We start from the raw sequence: 12,571 nt of genomic DNA, 5'->3' as shown, positions 1-12,571 counted from the left end.
TGTACCTCTGTGTGACAGTGGGCAAAAGCAGCTTTGGCCCCTCCAGAACTTTTCCTATGAAAGGTAACTTATAGCTGTTCATTCTCGGAGAGGTCATCAGAGCCTCCTCCCTATCAGCTGTGCTATCTGTATCCCAAGGAAAAGTCAAGTGAGCTTGTGCAACATGCATGTATCTTTATTATGCATGTATGTTCATAGAAAACGTATGTATCTTTTTATTTTTAGTTGTGAAATAAGAGGCGTTCTTCAAGCCCTCAGCAGATCTCATCTGGGCTGTGCTTTTTTTTAGAAGAAATGATCTTTAGAAATTGTATTTCTTGTAAATCAAATCCTATTTCAAGGGAAGACAGTAGAGCTTCCTAGTTAAAGGATCTGTGGTGAATCCTTTGTAAAATTTATTAAGTTCCTCTTGGCAAAGCCAAAATCAGATTATTATTTCATTTTTGAGTTGACAATGTCTTATATCAAAGATCTTGTATATTAAAATGTGCTCAAGCTTAGTTGGGGCTCCATAAAAATAATGATCGTGATTGCTGGCATTTATTGAAAGCTTAACATGTCCTAAGTACTTTACGTGCATTTATTCATTTGATACTGACATTCACCCTATAAGGTAATGCTATGGTTCCCATTTTACATGGGAAAAGCTGGAAGCACAGAGAGGTGAACCAGCAGCTGGTGGAGTCTAGGGCCCAGGGTGCGGGGTCCAGGATTTCCTTGCTCTAGGCAGATCATTCAGCATGAACATGATGAAGTGGAAATAGTTTTTAGCATTGATCATTTTACCCAGCTACAGCAGATCTTGCTGTGTGGGTTGTGTGTGCAGCCCACATGTCCCTGACTGCGTGCAGCTTAGCAGCACCCAGTCGCATTAATTCTACCTTCCTATGGTTCTTTGAATCCATCTGCCTGCCTGGAAACCCTCAGCTTTACCTCACATCCTCCTGTAGTTATGTCTTGGAGTTCCTATTAAGTGCTTACATGAAATGTCCTCATGTGAACCTGCTCGGCAAAGCCCCTCACCAGGGCCCTCTGTTTGAGCAGTGCTGGGCTGTGCACTCAGGCGTCCAGGATGGTGCTGAGCCTTGAGGTGGTGTGGGGTGGGGAAGGCCTTCCGGGGTCAGTTCACTGGCAGGTGTTGACACCAGATCTCACCGAAGCACTGTCCACCTCTAAAGCCTTTCATAAAAAAACATGAAAATGTTTTTAGTTTATGACCCCAACCGCGTCCTTTATCAGACTTCCAATGCAGTCTCTCGGGTGTGCAGGAGTTGGTATTGAGGAGCAAGAATCTCACCTCCGCCACCTTGCTCTTGTCCCCCTGTCTCCTAGCGTCTAAACACAGCAGAGCCCTCTCCCAGTCAAAACACAAACCCTCCCATGCTCATCTGCTGTCATAACTTCACCAGGAGGGACACCAGCTGACATTGCTGCCCCACAAGCAGCAATCCCTGAGGCCTGGTGCAGCCTGAGAGGGCAGAGATGCACAGGGCTAGGGGACCTGTCCAGGACAAGAAGGGCACTTTGCTAGTCACAGTACTGGACCTAAATTTTGAAAATGATTCTTTTCAATGCTGGGATTCTGTGTTATGTATTTTTTTCAATGTCTGATGTGATGTCTGATGATTTTATCTCAGCTGGTATGTGTATATGCCCCAAAAATATTAAGCAAGGAGACAGCTGTGTCCTCTCCTCTCCAGCAGCTACAGCTGCTCTCCTGACAAGCTTATTCTTGGGTAAGATAAAAATGATAATTATGGCTATTATTATTTTTCATTTAGAATGATTTTAATGCCCAATCTAAAAACTCATAAATGTGGGGTTTTCTTTCCCAAAGTGGTGTTACTTACATATGGCCATCTTAGTCCTTAGATTAGCTATAAACTGCTGAGCTCAGCACTTTGGACCGTAGGCGGCTCCTCTGGGGATTTGGGGACAGGTGTGACTACATATCCAGCTTGCTTCATTGCACTGATCTGGCTGTCATATTCCCCTTAATGAAATAGCTGTTGTCCCGAAAAGTTGGCTGTAAAACAGATTTCTGTTAGATAAATCATACTTCTTTATTGATCTACATTTTTAAATTAAGGATACAGTCCCCTGTAGAAATAATTTGCCCTCAGATTAGACATAAATTATACTAAACACTCGATAAACCTTTTAAAATTACATATTTAAAGAAAATCTTTTCGGGTAGAACACTAATAATGATGATATTTTTTGAAGTCAGGAAATACAAATATCACGCTGAGAACCAGAAGTGGTATCATGGGGAATAGAGCCATGAGGGTTAGGGAAGCAGCAAGGACTTCCTGACTTTTTTGATTAAATTCAACCTGTTGTTCGGGGTCTGTCAGCCCATCAGTTAATCAATAAGAAGGTGATACATTTCCAAATTATGCAAACTGCTTGCCTAGGTTCCTGAGAGCCAGAGATGTCCAAGACCTGGTTCCTGTATCAAAGAACTTCAGTCACATTGGAAAAATCAGACCTGTGTGCATAGCACAAAACAGCTATTAGAAAATGCTGTTACAACTGCAGGAGCAGAGGGTCAACGCCCGGAGACCTGGTGTGCTTTGTCATTAGCCAGACGTGTGACCATTGCCTCCTGTACCCTTCAGTTCCCCACATGAAAAATGTGAGTGTTTAACTAAAGCACTAGTTCCCAAACCTGCCTACACAAGAGAATTTCCTGGTGAGATTCTGAAAACTCCTAGTCACAGGTGATTCTGGCTTAGTTGAGACCTAGAAATCTACAAATTAAGCAACTATTTTAGTGAATTCTACTTGAAGTCAAACTATGTCCTAGTTGAACGACTATGGATTAGGTAACCACTAATGTCCTTAGTTTGATTCAATTATGATTTTAAAGATGAGATGAACGGCATACACAATTAAGGGGGGGACATCTTCAGAAGGGAACATGTCAGTGTCCCAGGCCTGGAGGCTAGAACTCCAAAATTAAGGAGTTGGTCATCCTGTGCTCTCTCTTACAACTGTAAGGAAGAACCCTCCCTCACCTCTGTAGCTTCTGGTGAGTCCCAGCAGTCCTTGGCCTTCCTTGGTTTGCAAACCCGTCTCTGCCATCACATGGCTGTCTTCCCCCGTGTGTGTGCACACTGGCCTTCATCTATACGTATCTGTCCCTTTTTATTCAACTTTATTACCTTTATTTCAACTTGATTACCTTTGTAAAGGCCCTTTGTCCAAATTTGATCACATTCTGAGGCACCACACCCCAATGGTTAGGACTTTAAGAATATCTCTTTGGAGGACACAATTTAACCCATATTAAGAGTATTTTCATGGAAGAGTTAAACTTGGAAAAGAAAGTGGTATTTTCTTGGGTAGACAGCAAAGATACAACTTTCTAGCTGACAAAAAAAATCTGTGAAAAAGAAATCACTGTGTGTGTCCAGGATAAAAAATATGGCCTGGCCATAGGGGTTGTGGAGGTGGCCGTGGTGATGGAATGATGATTGTTGTGTCTAACCCTGGTGGAGAAGGAAACAGGTGCCTTTCCCTGTACTTGCCATATTACACGTGTCGTAGTCCACAGCAACCCTAGAAATGGGTAATATTCTTCTGCACTGCACAATATGGAAATTGTTCTAGAGTTAGGGGACTTATCACCGTATGAGACTAGAAGGTTTATCTGACCCCAGACTTTTACTCTTTACGACTACAATCTGGTGCCTCCTTCATGTCACCAACACAAGATAAACTTGAGTGAGTGGATCCGGCTACTTTACGGAGAGCTTTGATGACCAAGCAGGGGAGATTGTGTTTGATGTGACAGGCGAGAGGAAACCACGTTTAGTGTCTGAGAGGTGTGTCATGATAAAGGGGTATTTTAAGAAGATGATTGTGTCATTTCCACCCAAGAATGTGTTTCCTTTTGAAAAAGAGAAGGCAGTCTCATAAGTGAGAAGCCATTGACTGTGAAGAGCTTCTTTTCACTGGGCTCTATCAAGTGGTTTGCTCTTCTTCACTGGTGTCTCTTAAGCAGGAATTTCCTTTAGCACGTCAAGAAGCTGCTGCAGTTGAGTTTTTCTTCTCCCATTATGCTTCCTAAGTTTTTCACACTAGTGATAAGACACGAATCACTGTCCGGCCCTGGTACAAATGCTGTTAAATGAAACTCCTCCTTGACTCATTACCTCTGCAAATTCAGATTTCAGTTCTGTGGGTTTTGTTCTGTTTGCTTTAAGCAGCACCTATGGGAACCTCATTTCAACTGGTTCCAAAGGGGCAGTGCCTGTGGCTCAAAGGAGTAGGGCGCCAGCCTCATATAGGGGAGGTGGCGGGTTCAAACCCAGACCCTGCCAAAAACTGCAAAAAAAAAGAAAAAAAAAAACTTTACTACCTGCCATCAGCTGGTTCCAAGCTTAGTTCGTTGTATATAGACGGATCATCTTCTGTCTACTTTTGCCATGCGTGCCTCTCATGGATAAAAATGTGTGTGAGAATAAAAGTGAAAATAACGACAATGATGGCTAAAATGTATAAGGCATTTGACTATATACAAGTTACTTTCACATTGAATCAGAAAGAATGCCCGTGAGAAGGGATGAGTAATGGGATCGCTGCAGTTTCTCCATTTGGTCCAGAGGACATATGATGCTCAGATTAAGCCTTGTTGGTTCTTGATTAAGCCTTGCAGGATGACTTGAGTGTAAATCCCCTCCCCCTGGTTCTAGAAATCTGGGTCTGTGGAGACCATATGCTTCCCGCAAAACTTGAACCATCTGACTTGCTTCCCTACAGAAGATGGCCTGACGCTAGTGTGCGAAACTCCATACGTGTCTGTACTTCATGTCCCGGGTGACTCATTCCTTTCAATTGCCCTCCTATTTGTGTACTTGAGGTGCAGTCTTAGACCGCCATCCTCCCAACATCCTTCTCAATTTGGATGTTCATATGACGAGCTCGTCCGAGGTTGACTTCTGTAAACCTCATTAGGTAGAACACAAGCATATTTGGGTAGTAGAAATAAAATAGATGCGTGGACGTTAGTTGGAGAGAACGAGAGACACAGAGAGTCTTTTCTTTTTGTTGCCCTGCTTTGGTGATGTAATACACGGCCTCCCGGGAGACCTGGGGTCCTACCAGTCACTGCTTCAACACTGGAGCTCATCCAGAAACAGCTGTCCGGAGCTAATTTATTTCCTAATGCTGCAGCGCTGTTAATTTATAAATTACACTGGTAATTCAAGCTATTATTAATTTCAGATGGTGTAGGGCAAGCCTAATTAAAATATGACACCAATTGCCACACATATGTACCAAGGACTACCATTTAAAATTAATGGGAATATTAGGTGTGACACTGATCTCCGAGATGCTTTGCACAGTAATTATAGCATTCTAGTGGGGAAAGATCTGTCAAACGCGGTCCTGTGGTTGGTAGCAGATAAACAAGGACAACATAAGAGGAAAAACAAATTCTTTACTTAAATCTCTTCTCCTCCTTTCTTCCACTCTTGCTCAAATCAAGGTTAGTACTAAGTTTCCCCCTAAAAAATCCTTATGAAACAATAATAAGAAGTTTCTTACTGGTTGGAATTAGGAGTCTGTTTGATTTAAGGTTGACTGTTTTCCCCATATGTTGGACTTTGGGGTCTTTTTTTTCTACTTATTAACATGTTCCTTCTCTGTCTTGTGAATTTATTATTTCTTTCTTGCTTGTTACTATGGATAGAGGTTTTTTTGTTTTTTTTTTCTCTCTCTCTGCTGTATGCAATAGAGCCAAAAGGGCTTTGGTGCATATATAGTGTAGGTCCTTGTGACATGAAGATTTATGAGAAGGTACTGAGGTTAGGCTTCTTCCAGACAGTGATAAAAACTTATTATGACCAACCAGTGCTGGCAGAGTAGAACAAGTGAGTGGCCTTTATTTATAAGAGAGTCGTTTTGATGTGATTACCTTGGGTTACTATTGTTATCTTGACCAAAGTGGTGACCTCTTGAACTTTACCTTAGAAATGAAAATAACATAACCTCAACATTTATACCCTCGTGTTAATCTAAAATTTAAAGAAATGGAGGAACAGTTACATTTATGATCATCTCAGAGAATAAGGAGAGTAAAGCATTACTTACAGCTCAAAGAAGGATGAAATGTAGGCTCTTATTTATATTCCTGTTATGAAGTGTTTTTAAGCAAGAGTGAAAATGTTTTAAAATTTCAGATTTTAAAATGGTAATGGTTGCGCACTGCTACAAATGTACTAAAAAACATGGCATGGTATAGTTTAAGCCATTGAACTGCATGTTAAGTGAATTATATCTGAATAAAGCCATCTAAAAAAAGTGATGAGCGTTAACAGTCTGGGAACAAATACAACCACATCTTGCACAAGGTTTTGTATCAGAGCAGTTCCTATTGTTAGTATCGTTACGTTGTGGGTCAGCAGAAGCGTGTGCCGTTGTGGAGGGGTTTCGTGACCTGGAGAGAAATGTTCCTTTGTTTCCTTTTACTGGGCCACTCACATTATTATAGTCTCTTTCCACTTGAATCTGTGCCTCCAGGCAGATCAGAGGGCTAATAGCATGTGACTAAATTAACAGGTGTGCAGAGCATGAGAATTTTTAAAGTGCTTTCCTGTTTATGTGTGTGTATGTTTTCCATTTGTTGCTCTCAGTAGCCCTGTGAGGTATTACCTATTAGGACCATACACGTATTATACCTGAGAAAATGTTTCTCGGCGGCCAGGGACAGTTTTAATTTATGCTTACGGTCCTGTAAGAATTGTTTAGGATATCGTTGTTGTAATTATCCTCGTGAGGACGGATGACCCTGGATGTAAGCAGTTATTCTTGTTTTTCACTGTTTTTTGGCAAGGAGATGAGGACTAAGGTGTCTCTGAGAGAAAACTCTGAAATTGCCTCCTGGGCTCACATGTCTTGGGTTCTCCATGACTGATGCTCACGGCCAGATGTGGGGAGTGGAGCCTGGCTGGCAGGCGACAATTGCAATCATTCATACTTTTTCACTAGAGAAAGTGAGTCTCAGGATGTTTCCATGACAGAGTGCCATGGCTGCCGTGGCTTCTGACTCTCTGCTCTGTTTCTGGTTAGACATCAAGTGCCAAGTGCAGACTTGCCAGGAGAATGCCTTGTTCTCAGTAATTCCTCAGATGAGTTATGATATTGGTGACTGTTGTAGTAAGTATGATGTTTAATCCTCTATATTGGCCTGTATTGGGGATCATGTACCTAAAAGCTGTTAACAGATAGAAGCTTAGACAATTGATTTTTGCCTATCCACTTAGTGGTCTGTATGAAAAAACAGAAAGTTAAATTTATTTTATTCGTGTTTCCATTATCTTTGTGGCTCCTGGGTGTGTGTGGGTGTGTAGGTATGTACATGCACACACACAGTTCTAATGCGGCATTTTTAGTTAACTCACGTTCCAGGCTGCCGTCATCAATTCGATATTCAAAGTTCAGTCTAAATCATACCTTGAGATCAGAAAGAGTTAAGGGGCTAATGTGGATCCCTGAGCAGCACTGCTTGGTAAGATTCAGACAGTGTAAATGTCAAAATTATTAGTCACTTATCAACGATCGATAATTCTCTAGGCGCTCTTCTTGGCACAGGTAGGAGCACAAACATTCCAGCTGGTCTTCTGGAGAGCCCGGGGATATTTGGTGGTGGGAGGAGTAAGAAGAGATGGGAAAGGAGAACCCGCATAATTCCTCCGAATCTGAACTTGCAAGTGGCACAGTTCTCTGCAGATGGGACCGTTTGCTGCTTTGTTTTCTAAGTTTTGGGTCTCTTTCCCTCCTATTAATATGTCACCATATCTCACCGCTTCCCCTGCAGCTGTTGGCTTTGTGAGTGAAGATGAGTACCTGGAAATTCAGGGCATCACCCGAGAGCAGTCGGGGGACTACGAGTGCAGCGCCTCCAATGACGTGGCCGCACCAGTGGTCCGGAGAGTGAAGGTCACCGTGAACTGTGAGTATTGTCACCGGCCACCCGCCCCGTGTGCGCGTGAAGCCGGCCTGCTGCCGTGGCCGCCACCTAGAGCCCATTAGCAAAGCCCACTGCTGACCCAGGACAGGAATTCCCATGTCATCATTTTCCACACTCTGCTTTCAGGAGCAACCATTTCAAACTCCAGTATTTGACATCTCAAGGTGCCACAGTGTCACCTTGGGAAGAAAAAAAAAAAAAGGTACAGTAGCTGAAAGTAATTTAATACCGAACTTGACTTACATGGCTGAGAGATCATTAAATGGCATTCAATGCATAATTTATAAACACGTGTCAAAACTCAAATCCTAATTTTTTCCCCATAATTTACACACACGATGAAGTTGTCCAAGAGCCTCTCACTCTGGAGACCAGACATCTCCATAACGGGGCACAAGGTGACATGTTAGAGGACAGGAAGGAATCACTGGAGCCTGCTGTGTGGGGTGTTTATTGTACCTCATCTGTTTACAATTATGGATGTTGACGTATATGGTATACATGCAGAGTATTGACATAAATGAATACCAGTTCTGATATCAGAAGGTGTATCAAAAATTTTCATTTTTACAAATAGAGGTACAGAGTCCAAAAAGTTTGTAAATGACTGCTGTGGACCCTCCTTTCTCAACCACTTTAATTCTCTCCGACATCCATCCCATTCCAGTCTCCTAAGTTCATTGTCATTTCCCCGCTGGGTGCCTCATTATGTCCTCTGACTCAGTGAGAGGACATTCTGAAGATTTGCTGTGCTGTGCACACTCCAGGAAGCCTCACGACAGAATCGAACCCAAGAACTAAACCAGCGAGAACAAGACTTTTCCCTTCAAAACTGGGTGGGGGCAGGGCGTGAAAGCAGTGGAAAGATTCTGGGTGAATGCCGGTCCTTTTCTTTAATGCTCTGTTCTGTGACAATGCAAACCTACCCTGTTTCCCCGAAAATAAGACAGTGTCTTATTTTAAGGTGTGCTCCCGAAGATGCGCTAGGTCTTATTTTCAGGGGACGTCTTATCTTTCCTGTAAGTAGGTCTTATTTTCGAAGGGTGTCTTATTTTCAGGGAAACAGGGTAGTTAGCATGAAGCATTTTAAAAAACAAGGAATAGATATAACAATGTTACCATTCTTTTCTACCATCCAACTTTTTTTTTTTTAAGGGACTAAGGGCAGGGCATGGTGGCTCATGCCTATAATCCTGGCACCATGGGAGGCCTGGGAATTGAGCTCAGGAATTCTAGACCAGCCTGAGCAAGAGCCAGACCCATCTGTACTAAAAATAGAAAAACTAGCCCAGCATTGTGGCAAGTGCCTGTAGTCCCAGCTACTGAAGAGATTGAGGCAAGAAGATCACTGGAGCCCAGAAGCCTGAGGTTGCTGTGAGCTGTGATGACACCACTGCACTCTACCCAGTACAGTGACAGTCTCAAATAAATAAATAAATAAATGAAATAAGGACTAAGATGATTTATAGTTTATCAAGATAAACCTAAAAAGTAAAGAAATGGAAATAAAGGAAAAATATATCTAGGGAATGAGTGAAAGCTAAGGAAAAAACAACACATGGGCTATGTACCTTAAGGTTGCTAGGTGTGGGTTCAGAACGTGGTCTTGCCTTGCTAAAGTAAAGAGGAAAAACATTACCTGCTTTAAGATTTATGTTTTCCATAAGATAAAAGCAAATGGTTGCTTGGGAGAAGAGATGCTTTTCCTGTTCCAGAGACCCTAGAGAAAATTCTTTATGGGCTTCACATATAGAGCACTGTAAGACATTGTCAACATTATGTACAGTATATCTGCGTGAAATAGAACCGCAAGTTTATTGTGCGTGTTTTTCATAAGGCTCCTCAGTGCAAACCGATGAAGTATCAAGGGTGGTTGGGTCAGGACTTCAAATGAGCGCAGACCAAGTTTGTGAGTCTGGTGTGGTCTGGCTGGACAGGGATCCCGTTTAGAATATCAAGAGGAATGACTGATCTGTGAATCTCCTTCAGGCAATTTTCCTTGAATGTTATTTCTTGCAGCTGAGCTTTTGATGGGGATTGAATAGTTCAAAGTTGTATATTTTGGCAAGAACCTGGTGTGCAGAAATTCTATAAGGCTGATTAAAGGTGTTGACCCTTAACCCATGGAGCAGAGGGTTGATGGGTGTGCATTATACTATGAAAGTTAAAAAGTGTTGAACAGAAAATAAGCTGAATCCCTGGTCATTGCAACTCTTGCAGAGGGGAACAGAAACAATACCCACTAGGAAGACAGACCTCTTCCTTAGAATGAAATTGAAAACGTTTTCATTCTCTGGCATAATTCGTATAGCAATTTGACAGCGCACATAAGCAGAGGTGGGAGAAGGAATAAAAAGCAAGTTGAATGAATGAAGCAGGCTCCCTCATCTCAAAATGCATTTTAAAATTCTATGGGACATTTTCTTTCTGCAGATCCACCATACATTTCCGAAGCAAAGGGTACGGGTGTCCCCGTGGGACAGAAGGGGACACTGCAGTGTGAAGCCTCAGCAGTACCTTCAGCAGAATTCCAGTGGTACAAGGGTGACAAAAGGTAAGTCCCCCTCTGGTCCTCTCCCCACCGCCACCTGCCCAGAACGAGAAAACTGTTCCAGGTTCCCAATTCCAGATGGTTGCAAATGAATTCCTATAAAATCCTCTTCTGAATTCCTCCCGTCTAATGGGGAGGGGATTTGCTAACAAGCTCTTCCTTAACATGAATGGACTTTCACTTAGATCTTAATATCCCTGTGCAGAATTATCACTTGCCAACCAGCAGTCTTGAAAGGAAACTTTTTTTTTTTTTTTTTAGGAAGGCAAAATCTCAAGAGGAAGTAGCAATATCATAAGGTCTGAGAGTTTTCATAGGCCAAAAAAATAATGTGTTCCACCTGAAGCTATTTTTAACACTTTCTGAGGCTCCAGGGGTGGCTAACAAGTTAGTCGCAGCCACTACGTGGGCACTTCCATCCCAGACATCATCAGTAACTGCGTATGAGAGCCTGTGACCTGGAGATAGCCCTCCCTTTGTGCCCAACTTGTTCTTTTACTATAGGAGAAAAGTGAGGGGACTATTCCCTTCCTTCCCATTGTTGCAGCCGTCATTGGGATATTTGTTGTGAGTCGCTGAAGATGATCATTTTGAGGAGTTATCGAATGTGTGTCAGCGCAGGGATCAGTAGCTCGGCACAGCCAGGCAACACGGCAATTACTGTTATCAAAGAGCTATTTTAAGGTGGATGAACACCAACTGAAAGTGCAGCGCTGTCTGTGCTGAGAACATTTTCATAACAATGGAGCTGCTGGTAGAGGTGATACAAACAAGTACTGAGGTGTGTGAGGGGCGCTTGAGAGGGGAGAGATGGAGGTTGCAGAGCAGAGAAGAAAAGACGGCAAAGGGAGTGATTCTGAGAAGCAGAGCAGGGCGGGAGAGCCCAGGGCCGGAGGTGTCACACTGCATGGACTTCTTCAACATGCCTGGCTTTTCCCTCTTCCTGCGAGTCAGTGAGACACCCATCTATCCTCTGAATTGCCCGTAGTCCCAACTGCTCGGGAGGCTGAGGCAGGAGAATCGCGGAAGCCCAAGAGCTGGAGGTTGCTATGAGTCCTGTGACATCATGGCACTCTACCAAGGGCAGTAAAGTGAGACTCTGTCTCTACAAAAAAAAAACTGAATTTTGCTTAGAACTAAGTCATAAGATTTGCTGTGTCTTAATCCTTCCAAATGAGAATGAGTGTTTTCTTTTTTCAAAAAAAAAATCTTTAAGGTTCATCCACCTTAAAATATGGTACATACTCACCCAGCCAACTTCACGGATTAAAAAGCTAAAGTAGAAAGAGGAAGAATGAACTCACAAAGAAATAAAAATTTCTTCTCCTGGAGCTGGTTATCCTTCTCCTAAGAATTCAGAACCAGGCAGAAGGCGGTCATGGTATTTTGGGGACAAATAAACAAGGTTATGTTACACAGAAATCCAACGTCACTTACTCCCTCCTCTTCAGAAGAAGAAAACAGAGACATAAAGGTCCATTTTTTAACAAAACAAAATAAAACAAACAAACCAAAAACAATTGAGCTGTAGGGTCAGTTCCTGAACCTTTAATTGTCCGTGTCTTAGTGAAAATTAATCAGCTGCATTCTATTACTCTAATTCTTTATGGGAGGAAAATAGAAACTAAATATAGGGAAAAGCAAGATCTTAGAAGAAAATAGAGCAAAAATAGCCAATGGTGAAGAAAGTAACGAGAGCACTCTGCTTTTTTTTTTTTTTTTTTTTGGCCGGGGCTGGGTTTGAACCTGCCATCTCCAGCATATGGGGCCGGCGCCCTCCTTTGAGCCACAGGCACCGCCCAAGTGCTCTGCTCTTTGCACTGCAACCGTGGTCATAAGAGGGACCCCACCCCACCGTCATCTCCCCTGGAGGACAGCACCAAATAGCATGGCCCGGGGTTGTCTCCCTGCCTGGCTCAGCCAGTTTTGTTTCATTCTTTCTTTGAGTTCTGATGGCTTCTCCTTTTCTCCTCTTTCCCTTTCTTTTGGTTAGTTTTGCATTTATTTCCAGTGTTCTTCCATTGAATGGAGTTGTCTTT

General features: G+C 42.7%; 1 protein-coding gene across 5 annotated transcripts in view; it reads left to right on the top strand.

The window, feature by feature from the left end:
* The window catches only part of LOC128588282 (neurotrimin), a 957,145-nt gene that overhangs the window by 927,370 nt on the left and 17,204 nt on the right, over nt 1-12,571 (top strand). For all 5 annotated transcript variants that reach the window (XM_053595012.1, XM_053595011.1, XM_053595010.1 and 2 more), the window contains 2 exons: nt 7,829-7,963; nt 10,415-10,535. In XM_053595012.1, the coding sequence (XP_053450987.1) occupies nt 7,829-7,963; nt 10,415-10,535 (256 nt within the window). The remainder of the gene's footprint in view (nt 1-7,828; nt 7,964-10,414; nt 10,536-12,571) is intronic.

Source organism: Nycticebus coucang, chromosome 6, assembly GCF_027406575.1.
Source record: "Nycticebus coucang isolate mNycCou1 chromosome 6, mNycCou1.pri, whole genome shotgun sequence".
NCBI classification, from domain to species: Eukaryota; Metazoa; Chordata; class Mammalia; order Primates; family Lorisidae; genus Nycticebus; species Nycticebus coucang.
This window is presented reverse-complemented; position numbering and strand designations above follow the sequence as displayed.